General features: G+C 53.8%; 1 protein-coding gene across 1 annotated transcript; it reads right to left on the bottom strand.

Annotated features, from left to right (window-relative positions):
• Positions 1-714: 714 nt before the first annotated feature.
• Positions 715-27,422, bottom strand: LOC116905449 (cholesterol 24-hydroxylase). Its single transcript, XM_032908399.1, has 15 exons — positions 27,200-27,422; positions 19,587-19,667; positions 18,839-18,920; positions 15,543-15,616; positions 15,021-15,107; positions 10,467-10,605; positions 9,847-9,957; positions 8,901-9,051; positions 8,684-8,746; positions 6,641-6,713; positions 4,559-4,643; positions 3,915-4,025; positions 2,064-2,152; positions 1,393-1,459; positions 715-1,153 (listed from the first exon to the last, which is right to left on the bottom strand). Exons 1-15 carry the CDS (start codon positions 27,316-27,318, stop codon positions 983-985), a joined length of 1,503 nt encoding a protein of 500 aa, XP_032764290.1. The 5' UTR covers positions 27,319-27,422; the 3' UTR covers positions 715-982.
• Between the last annotated feature and the right edge of the window lie 373 nt (positions 27,423-27,795).

Genomic DNA, 27,795 nt, shown 5'->3' with positions numbered 1-27,795 from the left:
GGAGCTGGGACCATGCCTCCTGGACTGGCCCCAGAGCACATGGCTCCCAGGGCTCCCTCTATCTTAGGGTCTGATATTCCCCTGACCCCAGAGCCACCAATGCCTCTGACTAGGTCATTGTGTGCAACACAGTGCCCACAGGTGAGGGCGGGTGTGAGGCAGTTAACACACACACACACACACACACACACACACCACACACACACACACCCTTCTCAAATCTCAATTCCAGGACCCCTCCTGCTACCCGAGGCACACAGCACCCTGCCCTGCCAGTATAGGAAACTGGTTTCTGCTACAGCCTGTCTGGCTTCTCTCGGACCCTCTGAAGGACGCAGCTTCTAGAGCTTTACCGGACCCCAGGGATCAACCTCGTCATCCCACCCTGCACCCAGGAGAAAGGGAAGGGTTGTGGCCTGGGCGGCCGTACGTTCATGCAGTCAACACACGTTTATTGGGCATCGACTCTGTTCCAAACCCTAGTTTGCAGCAGGGGCCTCAGGCAAGGTGCGCACAGACCCTGCCCTGTGGTGCTCACAGCCTGGCAGGGCAGCTGGTCACATGAGCGGACATTCACAAGACAGTGTGGTCAGTGTGTTAGAGGTAGGAGCACAGAGGAGAGACCTTGGCCTGGCCGTGGGGAGAAGGAGGGCTTCCTGGGGGACGTGTCACTTGAAGAGATTAGGGAGTGAGCAGGACTTAGGGAGTCTCTTTTGGGGGTGTGGCCAGTGCGGAAGTTCAGAGGTTTGGGAGAGATGAGGATGGTGGCGGCGGTAGCTGGGGGTCAGGCAGGGCCCACCAGAAAGAGCTGAAAAGCCAGCGGATGACAGGAAGCACGAGGGTGTGAAGCAGGCGAGGGGACAGGGCCTGCCAGGAGCCATCGTGGAAGGTGGCAGAAGGGTCAGGGGCGCCAGTGGGTGGCCATGGGCAGCGATGGGGGCCAATGAGGCCCTGGTCCGAGGAGTCTGACCCTTCCCAGGGCTCAGCAGGGTGGGGGTGGGGGTGCAGGCTGCCAGCCCCGGGGCCTCAGGGTGCACAGCACGGGGTCCAGTGGCTTGAGCGTAGCCTGCTCTTGCAGCCCAAAGCGCTGCCCAGGTACCAGGCGGAACTCGAGCCTCTGAAGCAGCTTGGCCATGACGACTTTCACCTCCATCTGTAGGGGAGGGACGTGGAGGGAAGGAGAGAGAGGGGGAGGGGAAGCAGTGAAGACACGGAGGAGGGTAGGAAAGGGAAAACACAGAGAGCAGTGGAGAAGCACAGACGCAGATTCTCCTTTCTTTTCTCCTGTCTGGCACGCTCAGCCCCAGCCCCCAATTCCCCGCCCCCCCCAGGCCACCAGCCTGGCCCCACCCTGCAGTTATTTCTTGGGGGCCCCAGGCAACGCGCCCCTACCTGAGCAAACTGCTGCCCGATGCAGGACCGGTGGCCCAGGGAGAAGGGGAAGTAGGTAAACCTCGGCCTGCAGGAGAGAGGCCCTTCAGGGTCAGCACAAAGAACAGGGTGTCCCACCACTGTCCCTTCCCCCACATGACCAGCTTAGGTCCAGGAGCAGAGCCATCCTCAGGAAACTGCTGAGCTCTGCCCCTCGGACACCTGTGTCAGTCAGTGTTGATCATCAACCTGGCAGGATCTGGAAGCTGGGAGGAGGCATGCTGGGAGACCATTATCCGGGTCACGTTATTGGGTGGGAAGCCCCGCCCACTGGGCGTGGCCCGATTTTTGGGCAGGGTATCCTGGGCTATAGATGGAGAAGTGAGGTAAGAGCTGGCACAGCCATACCCTGTCCTCTCTGCCCTCCACTTCTGTGACTTCAGTAGTGACGGACTGCATCCTTAAACTGTGAGCTAAGCCAAGCCCTTTCCCCCTAAAAAAGTCAGCACTGTCAGAGTATTTATCCCAGCAACAGAAAAGGACCCTGAGAGCAAGTGAGCTGTGAGGGCAGCCATAGCCCCCTCCCGGGGCTCTGGAGGGTCTGTGGGTGCAGGTAAGGCAGTCCAGAGGCCTCCGTGATGATGCTTCACCCACAGACCCACCCCATCACAGCAGCTCAAGGAAGGACTTACTTGGGCGCTCCAGGGCCGAAGCGGTCAGGGTTGAAAGTCAGTGGATCCTCAAAGTAGGTGTCCATCCTCCCCATGACATAGGTGCTGAACTGCGCCAGGCAAAGGAGCTGGTGTCTCTGGTTCCCAGGCTGTTCCCCTTGTACCTCCCAACCCATTGCAGCCCCCGGGGGTGATGTGGAACACAGCACCTTTCTACTTATTTAGACAGGTGTGACATTCCACACACACACCCAAACCCTCAAAGAGGAAGAGAGAGGACACTAAGATATGTCCACTGCCCTCAGGGTGTCCTGTGCCATGCCATCCCCTGCCTGGCACAGCCATGTAGCAGCCACAGTGACCCCTGTTGTACAGATGAGACAACAGGGCTCAGAAACTTAGCTGAAGTCACCCAGCAACTAAGCGGTCACAGACTGAGGCCTGGTGCTGGGAGGCACCTTCCTCCTGACGGCTGGGCTGGCCCCTCCTTCACCCAGGCTCACTTCAGCCTTCAGGGCAGAAGCAGGGGAAGCAGCAGCCCTGCCACCTTCACCTGAGCCCAAGGTGCCTCCTGAGGGAGCTGGTGCTCCTCCTATGCCCTGGGAAAGCAATGTGCCCTCTAACTGGGCTATGGGCACTGCTGTGCTGGGCATGTTGAGGCGCCAGGGGATCCACTATGAACGGGGTACTTGCTGATCACTATCCCATGCACGCAAACAGACTGACTGTTCCCATCACCCACTACTGTGCAAGGGTGAGCCAGGCTCACAGGAACCTGAGGCTGGGGCAGAGGTGGCCAGGGAGCTGGGGTGGCGCCCCCTCTATACATAAGGCCTTGTGTGCACCCTCATTCTGCTTTGCTATGCAGATCTTCACTACTCATTGACAGTTCTGCTGTGCCTGCGGCTGCCTCTGTTAGCCCTGGCAGGAAAGGCATTGAGTGGGCATGCCCACTTGGGCTCCGCCCACATCCACAGACTGAGGCACGGCTTTAGAGGACATGGATTACTGCTGGGGGTGTCGGGGATGACTGGCATGCAGAGACAGGTGAGGGGTCTCAGAGGCCAATGAGCCCGGTGAGTGGGTGAGAACAGAACTGCACACAATCCAGCAGGATGCGACAGATCCAGGGCAGAGGGAGGAAGGGCTGCAAGGAGGAAAGAGCGCTAAGAAAAATGGGGCAGGGGCAAAGACCCGGAAATGGTCCAGTGGTTAAAGCGCTCGCTACAGAAGCATGAGGACCAGAGCTCAGAGCCTCCAAGCCCACTTAAAATGCCTGGTGAGCCTGGCCGCCCTGCTACAGCTCCAGCCTCAGGAGGCAGAGACAAATCCCCAGAGCAGGTTAGTCAGAGAGACTAGTCATATATGCAAGCTTTGGGTTTGCTTGAGAGACTGGACTCAGTGAGTCAGATGGAGGATGACGATTCTAGACATCAACCTCAGGCTCCCATATGTATGAGCATCCACATACATATGTACATCCTACACATACATGCCCACACACATGCATAGACCACACACACGCGCACACGCACACACACACGCGCACACGCACACACACACAAACACACAGGAAAAAATGGGGTCAGAGTACTCCAAGAATACCCCATGTCTCCCTCTCACCATTTGGAGCCCCAGGAAATGACTAGACCTCAGTGTGTGCAGCTGTGTGTAGAGCACTTTCTAGACCTGTCTAGAAAGCTGGGGTCTTCGGCTGGCCGTGTGAAGGGGAGGAAAGGACCCAGCAGAGTCACAGGGAGACTAAGGCAAACACACAGGCAGCCAGGAAACTGAGGGTCAGGATAGTAAGAGGAACATGGCATGGCAAGTCCCAGGGACAAACAGGCTAGCCCACCTGAGGGCCCCACGCACCAGGAGAGGAGTGTTGCCAGGGACTCTGACCCCATCAATCAAGGTCTCCTCTTCCAGCAGGCGAAAGGTGCCCCATGCTGGTGGGTACAGCCTCAGAGACTCTTTGAGGACCTACAGAAGACACGAGAGAGAAGGTGGCGTGGGAAATCAGGATGGCCCAAGGCCAGTAGCAGTGTGCACAGTGCCACTCCCATTCCCACTGAACACTCTGTCCCAGGGCATCCCAGGCTCCCAGAACATCAGCCTTACCATGGAGTCCATCCCTCATGTGACCAAAGGAGAAACTGAGGTCTAAAGGAGAGGGGCACTATCCGGGACACGGGGAAACACTGAGACCAGAAGGCAGGGCCCATATTCCCCCAAAGACAGCAGCCTGGAGCATCAGGGAGCCTGTCTCGCTGAATGAGAAGCCTGCTGAGCCAGCTGCCAGGAGAAAAGCTTTGCAGCCAGGCTTTGCCTGAAGGGCAGTTCCAGCCCCTTTGCTAAAGGACCCCCTTCCAACCCTGACCACATCCTTGGGGGTGGGAGGATATCCCCATCCTGCTGTTTGAGACCGGGGGAGCCTGGGCTCCAATGAGGGCCCAGTGAGGCAGCAGCCCCAACTCCACACATCTGCCCAGAGGTGTCTCACCCACCCTGCACACCTGTGACAGGTACTGCAGTCTCCCCAGATCCTCGTAGTCCAGGTGCCGCTTGGAACCGACCACCTCATCCACCTCGGCCTGCAGCCTGCCAAGTAAGACAGAGACGCTCACCGTGGAGAGAAACCTCTGCCTGAAGCACTATAAGGTGCCGGGTGGTAGGGAGTTGGAAGAATAGGGTATGGGGTTCCCACCGGCACACATCGCCTGCCCCCGTGGGAAAGGCAGCTGCGTCCCAGTCAGGCCACATCTAACAGCAAATAGGAACCATGTTCCCGGAACCTTAAAATATCCATTCTTGTTTGTTGCTCGCATGCAACCTTAGGAAAGAGCATGTCCCACATAGCCTTTAATGCTTTGATGCTGGGCCTTTGGTGCTCAGCACGGTAGACTGACAGCAGAAACACCAGCGAGAATGGTGCAGGGAGGCCGCCGCCTCAGCGTGGGTCTGGACCACTTGACGCCCATCAGCATGGCAGTGAGGAAAAAGAAAGGAAAATAGAAAGACCAGGGGATAGCCAATAGTGTGGAGGCACGGAGGAGATGGGATCCGGGTGTACCATGGATGAGGACAGAAAGCTTTGCAGCTGCTGTGGGAAGCGGGGTGGTGGCTCCCACAAAATTAAAACCAGAATTATTGTCTGGTAATTCTACCTCAGGGTGTGGCCCACAGTCTCTGAAGGTGTGGCTGAAGATGGAGCTGCCCACCCATGTTCATAATCACTGTGGCTAGGGAACAGGAGACAAGGGACAGGAGCTGCCCGAACGAACATCACCTGTCCATGTCCCTACCGTGACGGACCCAGATCTAGACTTTCAAATAGGAACACAGTTCTGACTTGGGCTCCAACACTCACCAGCCTTGAGAACCCAGTGCTGACAGACGCACGCTGTCTGATGCTATTCTCGCCAGGCACCTCCACAGATCAGGGTACTGAGGGTGGGAGAGCTGTTTAACAGGGCGGTGTTTTGAGTTGGGGAGATAAAAGGCCCTGGGGTGAGGTGATGGCCAGACTTGCACCACAGCATCAATGTTCTCGGTGTCTTTGGACTTTTTAAAAATAGTTCAAATGTGACATATTTTCCCCGTGTCTGGGATGAAGCCTGAGCCTGTGTGTGCTGGGCAAGCGTCTACCACAAGCTGCACCCCGGTCTGCAACAAAGTGCACATTTCTAGCTTATCTATGTACACATGGACGAGCACACATATTCACCTAAAATCCAATAAGCTGTTTTTAGAATTGTGAGTGTAGAGGTGTTTTGCCTGCATGCATGTCTGTGTACCGCGTGGGTGCAATGCCCGTGGAGGCTAGGAGAAGGCACTGGACCCCCTGAAATTGGAGTTAAAGATGGTTGAAAGCCGCCATGTGGGTGCTGGAAATCAAACCCGGGTCGTCTGGAAGAGCACCAGTGCGCGTAACCACTGAGCCATCTCGCCAACTCCCCAACAAGCTATTTTATATCTCATGCCATCTCTCACTTCTATCCTCCCTGCTGGTGACCAGCGAAGCTTATAACAGCTTGTTCCCCTTCCCAAGAATTCCTACAGCTCCGTGGCCTTGCATGGCCACGGGCTCGGAGCTTGGTTCTGTCTGCTCTCTGACGCTCTTGAGGGTGCCCATCAAAGGAAGCCAGCAAGGATCTGGCCAGCTCAAGTGTTGTGCCCCATGACACCACCACACTACCCTCCTTAGTCCTGCCACCTAAGGGCTGGTAGTCAGCCACAGTTGGGATGCTCTGTGCACAGGGGAAGGGATGACCACAGTTCTTACTGGCCTAAAACTCTTGGTCTCTCTTAGCAAACAAAGACTCAGGACCAACAGTGCCCCGAGGAAACATTGCTGGGCTAGGGCAGTTTGGGAGGGAGGGATGATGGCTCTGAAGGATCCCAGATGCCTTTTCTGGAGAACATGTTCTCCGGGAGTAAAGCAGAGAGTAGGGTCTCTAGGCCAGGAAGCAAGTACAAAGGCCCTGGGACAAAGGAAACAAGGTCTATTGGAGCGTTCCAGCCATGGTGTGCAGACAGCTAACTCTTGGAATGATCTCACAAAAGCCCTTTGCCAGTCCCAAGGGCAGCCTTCATACCTTGCCACGATCTCCGGCTGTCGAGACAACTCCATCACTGTGAATGCCAGATGGTTGGCGGAAGTCTCATGACCTGAAAGAGGAAGGAGTGCTCTGGGTGACTGCAGGGGCTGTCCACACCCTGCCCTGCCACCATCTGAGAGCCCACATCTTCCCTTTCCCATGGCTGTGATAGGAAGGAGATTGTCTGTCTGTCTGTCTGTCTGTCCGTCTTTGCAATCCCTCTACTATCCAGCGGGTGAGTAACCTGCCCACTTAGATGTTCTGAGAACTATTCCTTCCATCCTCCGCTCAGTGGTCTTGTTTTACAGGAAAGAAATGAATGGTGCTAGTGGCCCACACCTTTAATCCCAGCGTTTAGGAGGCAGAGGCAGGGGGATCTCTCTGAGTTTGAGGTCAGTCTGGTCTATATAGAGACCCTGTTTCAAGAAAGCTGAAGCTAAAAAGAGCTTGAAATGAAGTGTTTGAGCCCAAGGCCCTGCCCACCCTGCCCTGCCCTGCCTCCAGGGCCCGTCAGAGGGACTGACAGACCACCTCAACCAAAGGCCAGCGGTCCTGTCAGAGGTCAGGCAGGATGCCATCAAATCAACAGGGGCAAACTCCTCCAAGGGTGACTTGGCTGCAGGGAGGGCACTGAGTCACATGAAAGCTCTTGAGAGAGGCAAGTGGCTCAGCAGGTAGCCACTAGTGACCAGCCAAGCTGCATCACTGCCAGCTGGCACAGGGAGGTGAGGCCACCTGCTCCTAGAATCCCTGAGCCAGGACAGCTCAGGTGTGGCCAGGATGGCCCTGGGCTGCCTGAGGTATGAGCAGCAGAGCATCCCCTGCTGGCCCCCTGGCTCCACACAGGCTCACGGTGGGCTGTGAGGAGGGGGAGGGATGCTCACTGGGGGACAGGCTGGAAGCCAAGGGATCCGCAGCAATCCCAGCTGGTAAAGCAAGGATGAGCTTCAGGCTCTCTGGGCCTCCCGCACCGGACCTGGCTCCATTCAGACCCAGTTTTGTGCTTGCTTTTCTCTTTGTGTGTGTATGTGGGGTAAACGTGTTTGCGGGTGTGCATGGGGGCACACATGCACCTGAGTGTGCATGTGTGCAGAGACCAGAGGTGTCATTCCCAGCGACCCATCCACCTTGTTTTGTGAGGCAGGGTCATAAATCACTGGCCTCTCACTAGCTCAGTGATTAGGTTAGGCTGGCCGACCGGTGAGTCCCAGGGATCCCTCTTCCTGCACAGGATTTGGGTGAATAGCACTGTACCCTGCCTTTTGGTGGGTGCTGTAGCTCCGACTGGGTTCCTCACGCTTGCATGACAAGCAGTTTACCAACTGAGCTGCTTTGGACCCTGTGTCAGGATGGTGCCCTGCCGTGCAGCCCTAACATGGTCTCTGCCCACGGACACATCTCACCCATGAGGCAGGCTCCTGACCAACAGAACGTGTCTGTCCACTCCTGCCAAGGGACCTTAACTTCTCCACTGTTCGCCTGTGCCCTAGCATTCGTTCATTGTGTCCCATCTGTGGGGGTCCCAGCTGCACAGAGCCACAGGAGTGTCCAGACCATGCAGCCTTGCTATTGTGGGACAGGTAACCGTTATGGTGGGGGAGCTAGCCCTCACCAAATCAACTCAGATAAAGAAAGCCTCACACCAGGAGCAGCAGGCAGAGGGGACTCTCTGGACCTAAGGATGGCTTCTACTTGGTCCAAACTGTGCTCAGTGGGCAGTCACATGAGGCAGTCACCAGATTGCTAGAGGTGAGGAGGGGTTTTCTGGGTGAGCAGTAATACTCAGGAGATGAGGAGATGAGTGAACACTATTGGCACATATTTATACCAAGCTAATAAATCTGAATAAATCTGAAATGGGGCAACCCGAAATTTACAGCCAAGCTCTCCTGAGAATCAGGCTTCCCAAACCGGACAACCACTTGCTAGGTCCCAAGGATAGTAGGAAGTCAGGCTCCCTTCCCCCGGGACCTGCGGCTTAGACCACCCCTGAGCTAAGTCAGGATTAAGGTGCCCAGAGCCACACCACGGGCTACGCACCAGCAATGAAGAAGGTAACAAAGTTGTCGAGCAAAACCTGGTCGTCCTGGGCTCCCTCTTCAGCTGAAAGGCAAGAACGCACTCAGCCCCACCGCAGCCCTGGCTCCCAGGCCACGGGCTCAGGGGGCACCGTTTCCTCTGAAGCCAGAGGCTGATGGGATGGGAGCATCCCAAGCCCGCCCAGCCCTGCTCCTGGGTACCCCACCTCACCCCGCACCTTTGAGAATCTGTGTGAGGATGTCAGCCGGCACGTCCTCACCCCTCTTCAGGGCCTCACGGCGGCGCTGCACCCAATCCTTCCCCACCTGGCGTAACAGGCGGATGCTCTCTCGGATCTCCCGAAGCTGCTTTCTCTTCCCTGGCATGAACTGAAGGAGAGCCCCAGCTCAAGGAAGCCCTTAAGGTCCCCAGGTCCCTCCCCAGGCCCCACCCGGAAATCCATACAGCAGCGTGCTGGGGAGAACGTGAGAAAATTCTAGAAAAGATCAAGCAGTCGGGCAGACCAGAACAAGATGGCAGACTGAGTCCAAGCATGAGCTTCCCCCTCCTGCACCAAGTCCCTAGAAATGATGGGAAGAGAGGCCCTTCTGCCTCCATGCAGCACTGGGAAGAAAGAGCCCCTGAAGGAGGGAGACAGGGCTGCGTCAGAAAGGAGAAGTCGGGGCCAGAGAGAAGTGAAGTAGAGTCAATGGCGGTGGCACGTGGGGCTGCAAGCTCATAGACTCAAGGCCCCAGGAGCAGAAGGGAACCGGAGATTGGCTCAGGAATCACCTTTCCCCTGTCTTCTTCTTCATGTCTGGCTGGAATAAGCAAGTGATAGCTGGCGCTACAACAGCCATCTTATGACAATGAGGTGATGTGCTGAGGACAGTGGAACACAAAGACAGAAGAGTCCAGTACATCTGACACGGTGAGGTCATCACAGCACCCTAGAATGCCTGCTTTGGGGATTGTTTAACACAAGACAAAGATTAACTCCTGACTTACATTCTGCCTCTCTGATTAGGTTCCGCTCTTAGGTAGGGCATGCAAATGTAGATTCAGATGTCATTCTGGACTCAGTGGCACACAAAACCCATTCTGAGAGAGGTCACTGAAGGAGGCGCTTCAGCACATGCAGAGGCACAAGCACAACGCGGTCACTGTGGAAGGGCAGGCAGTACCTTCGCCAGGGTGTTACGGGACGCACTGATACCCTCCAGCATGACCTTCACTGCCTGGGACAGGGGTTTCTGGGCGCCCAGTAGCATACTGGTCTCCATCCCAAAAGCTGCCTATGGGAGAGAAAGTTGAGGTCAAACCTGGAGACACGGAGGCAGCACAGAGCCTCACACAGGCAGCTGGAGACCTGGGCCTTGTTTATGTGTTACCCACGCCTGACAGTGATTCACAGAGTCCTGAGCTCTGCCCCCTCCCTGGTCCAATGCTGTTTCTCCCTGAGCTGCAGCCTTCCCCAGGGGTGCACAGCCACCAGCCCAGCCCAGCCCTATCCCACAGGACTGCAGAAGAGAACAGAGACAGGCGGGCCTCAGAGAACATCCACGGTTGCCTTGACCAGCTGAAGCCAGTCCCAATACCTTTGAGGGTGCATTTTTGGAGACAAGAGTCGGAACCCCAACCTCAAACTAGGTCGCTTTGAATAACCAAGGAGATGGACCGTACAGAAATTATGCAGAGCCCGGAAGAGAACAACTGAGCTACAGGAGGAGGAAGAGAGAAGGAGCCCCCCACCCCGTGCCTCAGCCTCCCCACCCCAACCCCCACAGCCAGTACGACCCATCACCTTGGCCAGGATGTCGATGGTGGCACAGGTCAGCATGTCCTGCATGGACACCGGCGTCTGTCCGTCCGCCTTAGCTTCTAGAATTTCCATCAGCTGCTCTGCCTTCTCATTGAACGTCCCCATCAGGCTAACCAAGGAGCTGGGAAAGCAGGATAGGTGTCCCCGGCTTACCGCCCTGCCCCTCCACTCTGCCTCAGTGAGGTAGGTGGACACTGCCAGCCTCCCAATCCAATTCCCAGACTGGGCCCGGAGCCAGAGCAACGAATCTAGCCCCAAACAGACACTGTCCCTTTGCCCCACGCCCCCAAACATACACCCCTGCCTTAATGGCTTCATAGTCTCCTGCCATTTCGATGCCTCCATCCTGACTTCAAAGGAATGTGACAGTGCTGAAATTCTGGGGTCCCCTACAGTCCCAGAGACAGCTCTGGGGGACCCCCTCCTGCCCCTCCGAGCCGGGCCGCCATTTGAAGTCTCTGGTTTTTCCATCTCACTCCTGTTCCTGAGCAGCCACAGTGCCTAGGTCTAAGGAGGTGGTTTAACTCCACTCTAAGCAAAATTGAGACACCGCCCCCCCCCTGCCATGTGTAACTCAGCTCACAAAGGCACTGCGTTCTCCGCCCTGGGACATCTCGCAGGCACAGAATGTACATGGAAGGATACACTCCAAACTCAGCGGCCACGGGAGCAGGAAGGAGAACGGCACATTTCCCATTACATAGTTCCAAGTTTTTACGGAGGGAAAAATGATGTTTACAATTAAAAGTGTTGCATCATAATCTGAGAACGGGGTATATGGGTAATTTTTGCCCTGTTCTTTAAGATTTGTGCATTTTTATTTTACGTGTATGGGTGTTTGACTGCATGCAGGTGTACCACCCACGTGCCAGGTGCGGGTAGATACCAGAAGGTTTCAGATCCCCTGGAAACTGGAGTTAGACCGCTGTGGGCCACCATGTTGGTAGCAGGACTTGACCATGCACATGCATACATGCATGTGGCTGCCCATGTAGAGAGATCAGGGGACAAGAGATCAGGTCCTCTGCAAGAGCAGTGCGTGCTCTTAACCACTGAGCCATCTCTCCAGCCCCCCACCCCCCGTCCTACATTCTTCATCTTGAAATTTATCTGGAAATTTGGAATTATCTTCAAATGGGAGGCTTTAAAAACATCAGCGAGGAAGTATGGAAGAGAAACAAAGAGAACATTTTTTAAATTAGGAAAGAAAATGGACAGGCAGTTCACTGTCCTTCCCTACTGCTCTGGGGCCTCACTGGCTGACTTCCCTGGCGGTGTCCAGCCGAGCCTCTTATCCGGTAGCCAGCTCTCTGCATCCCTCCTTGACAACCTCAAAACCCTGGAAGCAACTGGTGCTCTTAGGGTAAGGGGTAAGAATCCCCCTTACCGCCGTCTGGGGAAGGGAGGGGGCGGGCTCTGCCCCCTGCTGACTCCTCCCTGCCACCTCTGACTATTGCTGCAAGTCCTTAAGTCCCTCGCTGACCTCCTCCCATTAGCACACAGACATCTGCCCAGCTTCCGGATGGTCCTTAGGACTGTCTCTCAAGCACTGATACCTGACCCTAATGTCTGGGTTTCTCTTCATCTGCTTGCATGGTCTCATGGTCTGTTGGTTCATGTTGTTCTTGTTTTGTTTATTTGTTTGTTTGTTTGTTTTTAGCGATCACAGTCAGTGAACCATTTGGGCAGTGTGCGGCTGGTCAAAACTGACTTTCTTGCCACCACTGTAAGCAGAGAAACCTGCTGAAGGGAGAGAGGTACAGTGCAGTCTCAGCCCTGTGGTCTTTTAAGCATCCGTTACTGTGTGTGTGCACTGCCCATGCACACCTGCATGTGGTGCACTCGTAGGGGTCAGAGGACAACCTGTGGGAATTGTTTCTCTCCTTCCACCGAGCAGATCCCAGGAATCAGACTCAAGTCGCCAGGCCTGACAGTAAGTGCCTTTACTTATCGAGCCATCTTGCTGACTGCATAAACACTCTAGTCTTTTATGGAGAAAAAAATAGACCAAGCTCTTCTAGTAAAAGTAAAATCTAGGGGCTGGAGAGATGGCTCAGTGGTTAAGAGCACTGACTGCTCTTCCAAAGGACCTGAGTTCAATTCCCAGCAACCACATGGTGGCTCACGACCATCTGTAATGAGATCTGATGCCCTCTTGTGGTGTGACTGAAGACAGTGACAGTGTACTCATATACATGGAATAAATAAATAAAATTAAAAAAAAAAAAGTAAAATCTAGAGAAGTAGAAAGGGGAGTGTACTTCCCAGTTCTGTTTAAAGCATAGTGACACTGTGGGGACAGTGGCTGGAGACCGAGTCACCAGCACTTCTTTTTCATCCCTCATTGGTGACTTAGGACTCAGCCTCTTAATGCCTGCATTGTACAAAGTCTGGTCCCTATAGCTTGATAATGCGGGTGTTCACAATGAACTAGTATGGACGGTCTGGCTCAGGGGTTAGGGATGTATGCATAGTGCATACATAGCCCATGCATAGGGGTGTGTGGGTTTGCCCATCCATCAAGCTTCTCTACCAGGTAAGCCATCCTACGGGCCTGATCCTCATGTCATGACCCCATGGTTAGAACCATCTGGTTGGGATAACTGAGGGCAGGAACCGTGGAGCTCCCCTGGCTCATGTGCCTGGCTCTCTCTCACTCACAGAGCTCAGCTGGCTCTCAGTCTCCACTGTTATTCTTTTCCATCCTCTGGCAGAGACAGCACCGCCTGGGTGTGGCAGGAGCTCGGCCCTGGAGGGGATATCTAAGCTGGGTATCAAACAGGCAATAGGGATTCCCTAGAGAGAGAGAGCACATGGTAAAAGAACATGGTAGCTGCAGGATGGTGGGAACCAGCAACTAGTAAGGTAGGTGTAGACCAGAGGTGAGGGGCTGACCTCTGGCTTTCAGTTGACAGCCACTAAAGGCCACCAAGCAGTAGGGTGGGATAGGTCTGGGTTCTATTGACATCTGTCCAGAACAGTGAAAAAAGACACAAGAAGGAAAAAAAAAGATGAAGAAAGAAGATAGGGTTATAGGAGAGGCAACAGGGATGGCTCAGAAGGGAGCCCACACAGGGCCCACAGATTTTTCATTCTAGAGTGACCTTACAGCCAACCCCCCCAACTGACTCCTAAACAAAGTTAACATGGCCATCTATATGTCAGAGTACCAGGATGCACTGTGGGATGAGATTCTTAAGGGAGGATGGGGTGTCTATCACTCTGTTTCCACAGGAAGGCAGACCCAGGCCTCATCACCAGGAGACCACAAACAAGCCCAGGATGCAGGACACTGTGCCAGCTGGCACTTGGGAGGAAGAGGCAGGCCAATCCTTTGTGAGTTTGGGGCCATCCTGGTCTACATAATGAGTTCCAAGACACCCAGAGATGCATAGTGAGGCCCAGTCTCAGAAACCAAACCAAATCAATTACATATACACACGTATACACACATATACACACATATACACATATATACACACACATACACACATATACACACATATATACACATATACACACGTATGAGTGCACTTTGTTTGTTTGAGACGGGGTCTCATTATGTAGCTTGGGCTAACCTAGAACTTGTCTTCCTGTCTCAATCTCCTCACTGCTGGTTATAGACTTGCATCACCACACCAGCATGATAAACACAGACACACAGACAGAGAACAGAATTATAAACCAAACGTAGTTCTACTAACAATAAGTCTGAAGTGATATCTAAGTAAAACATTACCTCCCTCAGAACGTCAGACACAGATTCAGCATGTTGTTACCACATGTTACCACATGTTACCACAGGACTACAAATGTTATTTATGCCGGAGAAAACAAAGGCACACGTTCACACAAAAGCCTGTGTCAATGTGTCCTGGTGGCACTGTTCATGACAGCCACAAAGTGGAGACAACCCAAATACCTACTGAGTGAATAAACAACAGACAGTAGCCGTGTGGTAGAATATTACTCAACAATGAAAAGGAAGTAAATATTAGCACAGGCTATCACCATCAGTCCTGATGAGAGAAGTCACATATGAAACACTGCATATTGCTAGTCCATGTGTGTGAAATGTTGAGAATCCAGACAAAGTTAATGTGATAAGAATTAAGGAATCACGGTGGCACACATCTATGATGACCAAAACAATCTGTTGAATGATACATTTTAAGTGAGTGAAGTATATGGAATGTGATGTATAACTCAATAACAGGATTATTTAAAAAAAAAATAAGGCACAATCACGAATTGAAAAATAAGGTGAGTAAGAGAAGAGACCCAGAGTTGGGGTGGGCAGTTTTGGATGGCAGGGCTCCATCCTTGTCCCCACCTCTGGCCACTGGGGTCATGCAGTCCTTAATGTTCCCAAGCCACCATACAGGGGCCTCCCTCATCTCTCCCTCCTGACTTCTGATGTCCCCAGATTTCCCTTCATCAGAGTAAGGTCCCTGAATGAGGCCTCCCCACCAAAGAGCCCACTCCGACCAGCACTACCCATGGCCAGGCGGGGCGGGTCCCATCCCACATGCTCACCTGCGACTGAAGGCCAAGTCCATGACTCTTCTCTGCTTGTACCAGCGCCCATAGTCACATTCAGACACCAAGCCCTGGCCAAACAGTCTGGAAGAGACAGGAACGGGGTGCCAGAGAGAAGGCAGGATGCGGGAGGGGCTGCTCAGTGGGCTCAGGGTCACCCTGGGATTGAGGAAAAGGCTCTGGGACTTGGTGGGATGGTGGCTACCTTACAGTGTGGATGTGGCTAGACCATAGGTGTCAATGTAGGTAAGACAGTGAGTATGATACTGTCCATTTAGCATGATTAAAAAAAGAAGTGTAATATGTGTTTTAAAATATCATATGCATCCTAAATCTGTCATTATATACCATAATAAATAGAGCAAGATGACCTATGTCCCAGCATCAACAATGCCCCACCCCCACCCCTATCTGCCTCTGGAGGGGAAAGAATGCCAATCCAGAGAGTGGAGCCACCATGCACAGGGCAGCCATCACGTGTGCTGCTCCCAATGGAGTCCTCTTTCCTCGGGTCCTTACCTCTCTCCGAACACAGTCTGAATCGCACGGTACATCTTGGAGTCCTTGTTGTACTTGGTGGACATCAGGAACTTCTAAATATCACCCCCCAAACAACACAAACCATGAGAGGCCACACTCAGCACACTGGCATCAGCCAAGCCCCGGCCCCAGAGGGAACGTAGCAGATATATGGCCAAGATATATATGTGGACTCTTGGCCACACACCAGGAGGCCTGTCTTTAAGCAAGCAGTTCCAGAGGGGTGTGGGAAGGGGTCCAGAGGTGCTGAGGTCCTATGAACACACAGCTGGAGTGGGCACGGGACCCTACCCTACCATGCCTTCCAATGCCACACTGCGGCAAAACCTTGAAACGCAGGAGGGACCCTCAGGATAGGCTGCCAGCAGCCCCAGGCCAGCCTCAGATGAAGGAGCACTTTCTGGAGGAAGGGCCATCTTGCCTCTCAAAAGCTATGTCAACGTCAGTATTGATGTTACCCAACAGCCTCGGAGGCAGTCTAGCCCAGAAGAGAATGGCTTGGGCTGGCCTCAGCACCCTGCTCCTTTATTTGCTGACTGCCTAACCCTGGATGAGGTTCCTTCTCTGGCCCTGTTTCCTTATATAATGATGGTTAGAGGTGCCTGCCTGGTCCCGGCTGCAGTGAGGAGTCGGTCACTTCTGCAGCAAGAGAGCTGAAAATGGCGCCTGGTACACAGCAAGCGCTCAGTAAGTGTCAATCGACAGCCTGCAGTTTACTCCCTGCCCCATCACCCTCAGATACGCATACTGGCTTGCACGCATCTTACACAGATGGACAAACAGAGATTTAGAACCAGCACAAGAGATCTGGGGTGCTGCTGAGTTTGTACAGTGTTTGCTCAGCAAGCATGAAGCCACGGGATCTGTCCCCAGCACTGCACAGAACGGGCATAGTGGTGGGGACTGGTAATGCCAGCACTGGGGAGGGAGGCAGGAAGATCAGGAGTTCAGGGGTGTCCTTGGCTACATCGTGAGTTTGAGGCTAGCCTGGGCTATTCCAGAAAACAAAGCAACAAAAGCAGAAGTAGGTGATGTTTGTGGTAGGCACAGGATTTGAACCAGCCAATCTGAGGCCAGATGCAAGGAGAGAACGCCAGATTCCAGGCTGAGGGATGTAGGAAGTGTGGTAGGCAGCAGAGGACACAGGGCCCAGTCAGACTAAGTTTGATCCTGGAGGCCTAGGAAGGAATTGGGGATTTCTCTCCAACCGGAAATATTAGTCCCTGTGAGTTCCACTCTGGGGTCTCAAACCAAGCTTTCAGCTGAAAGGAAACCCCAGAGGTGGCTGGCATTGCACCATGAGTCACCCCAGGGACCTCAGCCCCACCCCACAAACCCCGATCTATAAATCAAGTTCTGCCATCACCCCGCCCAGCCAAGGCCATGATAGCAAATGCCATCTTCCCGCTCCTTTCAAAGGCCCCTCACATCTGTAAGCCCCTCATCAACTAAACGAGAGTCCCTACCGCTGAGCTGCCACCACCAGTTTATCTCCCACAGCATGCTGTCCCAGAGTCTGGGATCCATGATTGACCACTGAGCTGTTTAGTGGGTAAGGGAGAGACACAATGAACCCCTTAACACCTCACCCTTCCTCTGGTCACCTCTGCTGATGCTAACCACACCAAAGGCAGTAACAGCTAAGAACTTACTCTCCTGCTGCAAACCACAAAACTGCAAAAGGAAATGGGTAAAGCGTCTAGTGTCAGATGCTCAGACAAACCACGTGCAAACGTGTGCTGAAAGGACAGAAGACCAAGGTGAGGAAGGGCATGGTGTCCAAGGGCTACTCTAGCTTCCTACCCAGTCAATTCCAGGACAAAGACACTAACGGAGACCCAGATATAGCCCAGCAGCCGTGCTAAGTGGAGCAGAAAGAAGTCAGGCTCTGGGTAGGCTGCGGGAGGCTGGCAGTTTTAGGCCAGCATCCTGGAGGGGAGGTGTGTGTAGAAAGAGTCCCTCTACATGGGGTCCTGAGCACTGCATGAACATGCCGTGTGCATACACGTGTCACTGCATGATCTGAGATAGCAGAATGAACGGGCAGCACTCAGCTCTGAGGGTCTCAGGGTCCACACACACCACAGGTGGTTGAAGTTGCCCTCGCCAGAACACACCAACCTCAGACACGAAGCCCTCAGGAGAGGCTGCTATTCCCTCTCAGAGGGGCTGGCCCAGCCCTGGAGTCAACCCTGTTCTAGCCTACGCTACAGAATCAAGTGAGGCTGGAAAAGGCCAGACTCCTCTGTAAGCCAATTGCCGAGCTGAAGGCTGGCACTCGTCAAAGAAGTAAACAATAACCAAAGGGAAAAGGAAACTTTTTGAGACAGGGACTTACTCTGTAGCTCGGACTGACCTGAAACTCACTCTGTGGGCCAGGCTGTCTTTGAACTTACAGAGAACCCCCAACCTCTATCTCCAGGTCTCCTGGGTGCTGGGATCAGAGGTGTACACCACCATAGCAGATAAATTAATATATTTTAAATGATTTTAGAACCAGGCCTGGGGTTTTATTCCCAGTATCACCAAAACAATACAAAACAAGCCCCACTAACAGTGGGCTGGAGAGATGGCTCAGAGGTTAAGAGCACACGCTGCTCTTACAAAAGGCCCAAGTCCAATTCTCAACACCGGAGTCAGGTGGCTCACAAATGCCTGTAACTCTAGCTCCCAGGGACAGAAACCATCTTCTAGATTCTGCAGTACGTGCTCTCATGTGTGCATACACACACACAGATGCACAGATACACACACACACACACACACACACACACACACACCCCGTGAGTTGTAGTACATCATACTTTGTCTCTCTCAGAGTCTCCCTGCAGGCAGAGAGCCACACCCCCCAGCCTACCGTGGGATCAGCACCATCTACTGAGGTGTTGCCGTGTGCCAGGCTGGACTACAGGGCTCACGCACATCAATTCAGCCCCATCCTTAAGCCTGTCAGAGGCCATCATTCCTACTTTATAGAGGCTCAAATTAATGAAGTCACTTGCCCCAGGTCCGCGCTCAGATTTGAGTCCATTCCTGTAGATAGTGGGTACCTGTTCCTGGTACAAACATGGCCCCCTCCTCATATCAGGGGGGCACTTAAGTCCCTCCCCTGGGAGGATTAAAACCATCTGTGGTAGCTGGAGTATACGGGGAAACCCATCATAGGTCAATGGAGACGATTCAAAGGAGGCTGGCTGGAAGAGCAGTATCAGTTCCTAGGGCCGGGTGTCACCCACAAACCAGGGAGAGGACATGGCAGCAGAGGCATCTCCTACCTTGACTGACTCAGGACTCGTGACGATGACTGAGGTTTTGTGGAAGACATTGACTCTCACCACAGGACCATACTTCTTAGCCCTGGGAACAAAGTGACTGTCAATTCCCCCAAACATGAATCCCACCCTCCCGGCTCAGTGGGCCCCACGGTCAGGAGGAGTAGCAGAAACATCCCATTCCAAGACATACTCAGCCCCAATCATGAGAGCTTCTTTTGGGGCCCAGGAGGCCTGGGCTGGGGGTGGGGCTGGGGGTGCTTTTCTCTGTTGTTAACACATAATGTTAAGTGAAGACCCCCTTAAACTCCTTCTCCACATCCATTAAACAAGAGTTGAAATACGGTCCTCTGCCCACAAAAGTGTATGCCAGGAGTTAAGCAATATCAGCCATTTGGAAGGGTTTTGAAAGACAGAAAATAACACCCCAGACAGTAACTGTTACCTACCCTCCAGGACCGTTTGCAGAAGAGGAAACAGGCCCAGAGATCCTAACAGCTGTTCTAAGGCTCCCTGGTGGTCAGAGAAACTCTTGGCTTCGTACAGCCTTATCTGCCTCTATGCTGAGGGGAGCTGCCAAGGTAGGAGCGACCTGGGTAAGGTCAGGTGCTGGGAGGAACCGAGAGTGACCTGGGAGGAGGCACAGGGAGTGCCTTGGGGCAGGGTAAGAGATTCTGGGGGAGGGGGTTAGACAAAGTGGGGTTCCTGCTGAGAGAACCAGAGTAAAAACAAGAGACAAATTGGGACTCACCAATCCAAAAACACATCTTGGAGCACACGGCCACAAGCTTCGTCCTTTTTCCAAAAGTAGGGGAGATGTCCCAGAAGGAAGCTAGAAGAAAGGGAGGGATCAGGCCTGGTATTGGTCACCATCAAGGGTGCCTACCATTCCCCCTCAGGAGAGGTGGTCTTGGGAACTGAGGCTGAGGGGCATGGTGCTGGCTTGAGGGCACCAGGCCCACAGTACCGATGGTGCACAGTGTGGTCCAATGGGTTCCAAAGGCTTCCTTAGAGAGTCGTCTTACTTCAGGCCCTTTGGTCGGAGGTCCATGGCTGGCACCAAGGAAGGACTCAGTGGCCTCGGGTACCCATGTGACATTTGCCATGTGGCAAGCTCCATGCTGTCATACCCATGATGCCCAACATCACCTGGCCAGGTTACACACCACGATCACCACTGTCACCATTACCCACAGGTCAGATGGAGATGGAGGGGTGAAACCATCTGCCTGGAGTAGGCACCGGGCACAGCCCCACAGCTTCTCATCTTTACAGACTCGCTGAGGGGCCGAGAGATAAGTCAGCTGCTAGTCACCACGCAGGCAGGAGGGCCTGCGTCTTAATTCCGAGCACCAGTGGTTTTTTGTTTTTGTTTTTTTGTTTTTTTGCTTTTTTGTTTTTGTTTTATTTTAAAGGCATGGCAGATTGCCCTGTGACCCCTATGCTGAGGAGATGAAGCTCACAGGCTGCTAGTGCGACCAAATTGGTGGGCTGTGGGTTTAGTCAGAGAACATGTCTTAAGAAGTGAGGTATAAAGTGTTGAAGAAGACCTCTGCCATCTCTGGCCTCTATACTACACACACACACACGCACGCATGCACGCACGCACACACGCACGCACACACACACATGCACACACACACACACACACAGAGAGACAGATAGAGAGACAGAGAGACAGAGACAGAGACAGAGACAGACAGACAGAGACAGACAGAGAGATGGCTTGTAAGCTAGACACACAGCTGTGAGGTATCTGGCCACCACATATGACATTCTGAACTCTCTGGACACCAGAAAGAACGTTGCAGACAATGGGAAGAGCGGGTACAATGGCCCTGAGGTATGTGCTTGGGCAGCAGGAGAATGCGCACACTGAAGCAGGGTCCCGGAAGAGAAAGTGGCACAAGGTGGGGTCACCGGGGTGGGAGGGTGGATGCTGGAAGGCACTGTGCCCTTTGACCTCAGTGAGGTGTGGGTCACTGGTAGGTTTTAAGCAAAGCACAGAGAGGATCTGACTTGGTCCTAAATGGATCCTTTCACAGCCGCACTAGAAATAAAGGCAGGTCAAGGTACAGAGCGAAATCAGAGGGGACAGCAGCCAGTGAGGGTGAGAGGTGAAGAACGACAGCCAGACAGGATGACACAGATACAGACAGAGCCGGGCTGGAGAGCTGTGGATCGGCAAGAGGGTTCAGGGCAGAGTCCTTTGGCCTTCTCTGGTTCTGCCTAAAGAATGATCCCCATCAGTGACTTTGCTTCCTCAAACTGTGGGACAGCTGTGGGACATGTGCTCCACACAAGCACCCAGAGTTACAAGGAGGGTTGTGCCTCAGTTTCCCAGAGACTCCTCACTTTTCAGCTTAACTGCTCTCTCTAACGACTTCGCCACCCTGGGGTGGCCTGGTCCCATGACCTACTTTCTTGTTGCCTGAGGCAGGCAGATAAAGACAGAAACGTGGCCTTGGACCTGCTAATTTGTGCCAGCCAAGGAACCAAAAGAAAAACTTATAGCAGCGTTTCTCCACCTGTGGGTCGAGACCCTCACAAGGGCTGCATATCAGATATTTACATTAAGACTCAGAGATGGGTGGTGGCGCATGGCTTTAATCCTAGTACTTAGGAGGCAAAGGCAGGTGGATCTCTGAGTTCAAGGCCAGCCGGGTATACAGAGTGAGTTTCAGGACAGCCAAGGCTATACAGAGAAACCCTGTCTTAAAGCAAACAAACAAATAAACAAGATTCATAACAGTGGCAAAATTACAGTTACAAAGTAGCAACGAAGGTATTTTATAGTTGGGTGTCATCAGGACAGGAGGAACTGTATTAAAGGGTCTCCATGTCAGGATGGTTGAGAACCACTGGCTTATAGGGTGGGAAGCAGAGACAACATCTAGAGTCCAGAGAACACTCTACGCTAAACCCAGGACTGAGAGCTCACAGGAAGGTGCCATGTTCCAACCAGTATCCAGGCGAAGCCACAGGGATGCAGGGAAACAGGAAAAGAGGTCCCAAGGGCTGGAACATCACTGACAAGGTGGCAAAGCAAAGACACAGCGACTAGGAGCGTGAGTTCACACCGCTAGGTAGGAGGCAGCAGGGTAGGGCGCGCAGAGATGCCCCATTCTGTGGGCCAGGGGTGGGCGTTAGGGTCAGGTAGGCACCTGGGGCTGGCATTGGCTTCAGCAACACCTGTACAGAGGCAGCGGCTAAGGCTGAATGGGAGTGAGTTCAAGAGCACTGGTGCGGGGAGACTGGAGGCCCAGAGCAGGGTCTGCAGAGGGTTTGCTGTGGGGAGGTTTAAGGGGGAGTCGGCGCAGAAGCTGGGGGCGAAGAGAGGCAGGCTTTTCAAGATGGAGATTGGAGCTGGAGCAGAAGAAAACTGGTAGAATATGCAGGAAGGAGGTGCTGCTGGGGCAGGGACACTGAGCCACCGGGCCAGACTCGCTTTGGTCAAGGCATCAGTGGCCACCAGCAAGAACAGCTAGAAGGTAGGTGCTTGTGGTCTGTGGGGCAGGGGTGGGCAGCTGTGACAGCGGAAGCCAGGGGAGGAATTTCTCCCCGGTTGCTCTATTTGCTGGGGGGAGTGGGAGGCGAGAATAAAAGCTGAGCATGCGATTGGAGGGGGAGGCGCGGCGGGGCTGAGAGAAGGCAGGGATGCCGCCTGGAGAGGGGGTGGCTGAATGTTACTGGAGCAGGAAGCGCAGGGCAACTGAGGTCACTCTTCGCGAGGGGCCCTTGGAGAAAGGTAAGCTGCAGACACCACATACTATGGGCTGTATTTCCAGAAACATGTGGCCATCGCTCCTAAAACTATGCACACTGGGGTGAAAGTTCTCAGTTGAGTCACCTCTCTGACGTTGGGACCTCTTTCCCCTCCAAGGTCTACACCTGGGTCAACGGCAAACTCGGAAGACCAGGAGGGAACTAAGGGCTGTTCCCTCTGGCTCCAGCAGGGGGCGCAAGGGGAGAAAACAAGCAGGAAGACCTGGCCCTGGATGCAGGAAGGTAAAACTCTTAAGTGAACACTGGGAGCTCCCACACTTGTCATAGCCCTGGTGATAGATTGCATATGGCCGTGCAGGACTTCCCAGAACACCTGCTTTCCCATAAGAGGGACTGGCCAGCTGGGGATCCAAGGACTCTATCGACTGTGGTCATAAGTGAACAGGGACCATCTATATGGCCTACTGCAAGGCCACAAGAGAGATGTCCCCACAGTGGGTGAGAAGCAGCAAGCTATCCACCACAGGTATGGGCAGGTAAGAACCATGTATGTGTCTTGTGCCAGAGGTACCAAGCGCTCAGCTGAGAACATAGAGTCCACTGGATGGTGACATAGAACAGGACCAGGTGGGGCTCCCCCATGACTAAGCCCTGTCTGCCCTTTGTAGAATAGTCCCCATCCTATACAACTCACGAACCAGCAATTCTGAGTAGGAAGGAAAAACTAACAATGCCTCCATCAGACCACCTTGGAGACAATGTCAAGGTATCTATCCCAAAATCAATTTAGAAGCAGGTTAAAGAAGACCCTTCATCATCAAGTCGTGTCCAGGTGAGCAGGGGCTGATGCTGCACAGGACCAGGAGCAGGGGCTGATGCTGCACAGGACCAGGAGAGCAGGGGCTGATGCTGCATAGGACCAGAACAGGGGCTGATGCTGCACAGGACCAGGAGACCAGGGGCTGATGCTGCACAGGACCAGGAGAGCAGGGGCTGATGCTGCACAGGACCAGGAGAGCAGGGGCTGATGCTGCATAGGACCAGAACAGGGGCTGATGCTGCACAGGACCAGGAGAGCAGGGGCTGATGCTGCACAGGACCAGGAGAGCAGGGGCTGATGCTGCACAGGACCAGGCGAGCAGGGGCTGATGCTGCACAGGACCAGGAGAGCAGGGGCTGATGCTGCACAGGACCAGGAGAGCAGGGGCTGATGCTGCACAGGACCAGGAGAGCAGGGGCTGATGCTGCACAGGACCAGGCGAGCAGGGGCTGATGCTGCACAGGGCCAGGCGAGAAGGGGCTGATGCTGCACAGGACCAGGAGAGCAGGGGCTGATGCTGCACAGGACCAGGCAAACAGGGGCTGATGCTGCACAGGACCAGGAGAGCAGGGGCTGATGCTGCACAGGACCGGGGGAGCAGGGGCTGATGCTGCACAGGACCAGGAGAGCAGGGGCTGATGCTGCACAGGACCAGGCAAGCAGGGGCTGATGAAGTTTACAGCAGAGATGGAGAAATAAAGAAACAGAAAGTGTTTGTGTAGGATCAGAACGTGGGGCTCGAGTCTCCAGCGATTACATGGATCAGTGCAGTAGGATGTTGTACTTAAAGCAGAGAGTTGGGGGAGGGCCTCCTGCAGAGTAAGGAGGGTGGAGAGCAGGGTGGGGAGCAGCAGCTGCCTCTTGCAGGCAAAGAGATCCTTGCTCGCAAGCTGGCACAGCCCTAGAACACCAAAGGACTGGTGCTGTTTCATAGGTTTCCTATCAGCCACAGGGTGGCCACTCACAGTTTGTAAGTCCAGGCTTTGAATGCCAGGGCCTCTTATTTGTGCTACAAGATGTTCCAGAACTCTCATTTAGTTGTTTTATATTCGACCACCAATCCAGTTTGAATCCAAATCTTCGGATTTATGTATTGTTCAGTTCACCCACTAAAGAACCCGGGCGGGTTATAGTCAGCCTCTTGGCACCGCTCTCCCCTGAACACACCTGGAAGTCGCAGGTAGACTCTGGTGTAAGAGACGGAGAGGATGACAACACAGAACACACAGACTCAGATTGCTCTGGGAAGGGTTGTTTCTGTTTGGCCTTGTCAACCTAACACAAGCTAGGGTCATCTGAGAAGAAGGAACCTCAATTGTGAAAATGCCTCCGATGAAGTGGCCTATAGGCGTTCTGTTTGTGGGGCACTTTCCGGATTAGTGATTGACATGGGAGGATCCAGCCCACTGTGGGCGGTGCCATCCCTATACAGGTGGTTCTGGGTTGTATAAGAAAGCAGGGTGGGTGGGCCATGGGGAGCAAGCCAGTAAGCAGCACCCCTCCATAGCCTCTGCTTCAGTTCCCATTTCCACGTCCCTTTTTCCAAGTTCCTGCCTTGATTTCCCCAGATGATGGACTGTAACCTGCAAAGTGAAGTAAACCCCTTTCTCCCCAAATTCCCTTTGGTCATGGTGTTTTATCACAACAGTAGAAGCAATCTAAGACAGGTGGTCCTTAGAAACATTGTGCTAAGTGAAAGAAGGCAGACACAAAAGGCTCCAGGTTTAAGCCCCCATTCATATACATCATCTAGTACAGGCCACCCATGGAGACAGCCCTGAACCACTGCTAGGGATGCCAGAGCAGCCAGACAGGGCGTACTTGACAATGGATACAGGATTTCTTCTTAGGGGTGAAAGAAATGTTCTAGAATTACTGATGGTTATGCAACTGTGTTGCTAAACACTTTCAAAGGGTAGGTTTTTAAAGTGTGTTCATTATATCTCTTTCTTTCTTCCTTTCTTTCTTCCTTTCTTTCTTTTCTTCCTTTCTGAGACAGAGTAACTAGAGTTCAGACCTGCCTTCTCCAGGTCCAAACAGGTGAAAGGCCTAGAGCCCCTAGGTCTCAGAGAAGACATTGTCACAACAACAGAAGCTCGTTCTTTTCTGAACTGTGGATGAATGACTTGGAAACAGAATCCAGAAATTCCACCATCCAACATGAAATCTGCATATGTGTCAGATTCTGCTGAGAGACATGAAGGATACCACAGTGAACAAGACAGACACTTAAGAGGTGGCACAGTGACGCCAGGAGCTCGACGTGGACTATAATACATTCAGAGGTCCAACAGAAGGGCCCCCTCCCTAAGGACTTAGCACTCTTAGCCAAGGCATGGAGGCATGGGAAAGGCCTATTTAGGAGTGAAAGCTATAAACACTAAGCAAGGAAAAAGGGGTCCAAGGGAAACCCCCAAGGTCAAAAAGAGGGCACAAGGAAGGCAGAGACACAAGGGGGAGAAGAGTGGCCTCCCTGTGTCCAGCCACAGGGGCCACTCGGGTCCACAAACAGGAATTCAGGCTGCCATGCTGGAGATGGTACCTTCCAGAATGTTCATGTCCAGAAGTCTTAAAAAAATGTGTCTAATACCATTGCTTATTTATTCATTCAGTAAATATTTATTGAGCAAGTAAGTGCAACATTCCAGGTACTGGAGATGTGCAAGCAAACTGGACGGCTTTGCCCTCCTCAGGCTCACATTCTGGCGTGGGGCAGTCAACAGGTGGAAGAAGGTGACTTCAGGGGTACTAGCCTTATAAATCACCCAGGGTGGGGCGGGCTTTACACAGAGCGATTGGGACAGCCTCTTTGATGTGAGAACAAGAAGATACCACCCACAGGCCAGAAAAGGGAAATGGGGAGGTCCAATGGAGAGTTGTTTGGGACAGTCGGGCTTGGAGCAACCACAAGTATGCAAAAGGGGCGAGAGGGGACAGGTACCAAGTTGCCTGTGAACTCAGTAGTGGCTTGCTAGCTATGCAGTATGGTTCATGTGAAACTGGATTTTTCAATTCTAAAGTGATGAAAGCCCTTGGGACACTGCCATAACACATCTACTGTAAGCTTCAAAAAGCTTTTGCCAGGTATAGTGGCACATGCCTTTAATCCCAGCACTCCAGAGGCAGAGACAGGCAGATCTCTATGTGAGTTTGAGGACAGCCTGGTCTATAGTGAGTTCCAGAACATCCAGGGCTTTGAAGAGAGATCTTGTCTCAAAAATAAAAGGGGGAGGGGGGAGAAAAGAAAAGAAAGAAACAAGAAGAGAAAAAGAAAGGTTAGCTTTTGATGGGAGCCATTGGTAAAGTGGCCAAAACCGGAAAGGAAATACTGAGGACAAATGGAATGTCCCAGGACAGAAACATAGACACAGAGAAACGTCACTAAAGTACAGTGTTCTGTATTTGGACAGGTTGGCCCTGTCCAAGTCCTAAAGTTAGCAGCGTCCACTTTGAAAGCAGGCTGACCCGGGTTTAAATCTAGGCTTACCAACTGTGTGACCTTGGCAGGTGACTTCGCCGCGTGCGCCTCAGTCTGCAGGTCTGAACGATGGGGTAACAGCAGCGCTTACCTGACAGGACTGTCGCTGCCGACACATTTGTGTGGCCCAGCCAAGCGCGGTGGGCGCCCCAGCTGCTGCTGCGGCTGTGAGTAATTTGTTACTAAGAATAGTTAGCGCCCCTCTCCGGGCCTGCGTCTCCGAGCTGGCCGTGCGTACAAGACGAGGCTGGACCCCCGTCCCGGGCGCTGGCCCGAACGCGGTCCCCAGACCCCGCGATCGAGCGCCCCAGTCAGGCCCCCGCCCCCACCCCCCGCTCACCTGGGCCGCGGCGGCCCGGGGATGTGCTCATAGCGGCTGCGAGCGCGATGCACGAAGGTGCAGCAGAGGCCGAAGGCGAGCAGGACGGCGCTGCCGAGCAACAGCAGCCCGGGGCTCATGGCTCCGGGTCCTGTCGGGGTCGGCGCCAGGTGCCAAGGGGGCCGGAGGCCGCGACCGACTAGCTGTCAGCGCCGCGCGCCGCCTCGGCCCCAGGCCCCGCGCTCACCAGCACCGCCCCCACCGCTCGGCTCCGCCCCCGCCGGCTCGACCCCGCCCCGGGCACGCGGACCCGCCAACCACGTCTCCGCCTCCGGCTTCAGCTCTCAGGACCCGCCCCCGCACAGCCACGCCCTCTTTGAGGCCCAGCCCCAGCCGCCACGCCGTTCCCGCCCAGAGCAAGAAGTATTCACCAATCACAACCTCGCTTTCGGCTCAGACTCTGAGGCCCCGCCCCTTCTATCCTCCCTTGGACTCAGACTCCGCCCCGAAATCGGCCCCGCCCAGAACGCGTTGTCCTGGCAACCTCGCTTCCTGGGCGCAAGCTGCCCAAGCGGCCGAGCAAATCCTGTCCGCTGGCTCCGCCTCTTTGGCCTCTC

The sequence above is a fragment of the Rattus rattus genome, chromosome 7 (assembly GCF_011064425.1).
Source record: "Rattus rattus isolate New Zealand chromosome 7, Rrattus_CSIRO_v1, whole genome shotgun sequence".
NCBI classification, from domain to species: domain Eukaryota; kingdom Metazoa; phylum Chordata; class Mammalia; order Rodentia; family Muridae; genus Rattus; species Rattus rattus.
Note: the sequence above shows the minus strand (reverse complement) of the source record. Positions and strands in the feature narration are given on the sequence as shown.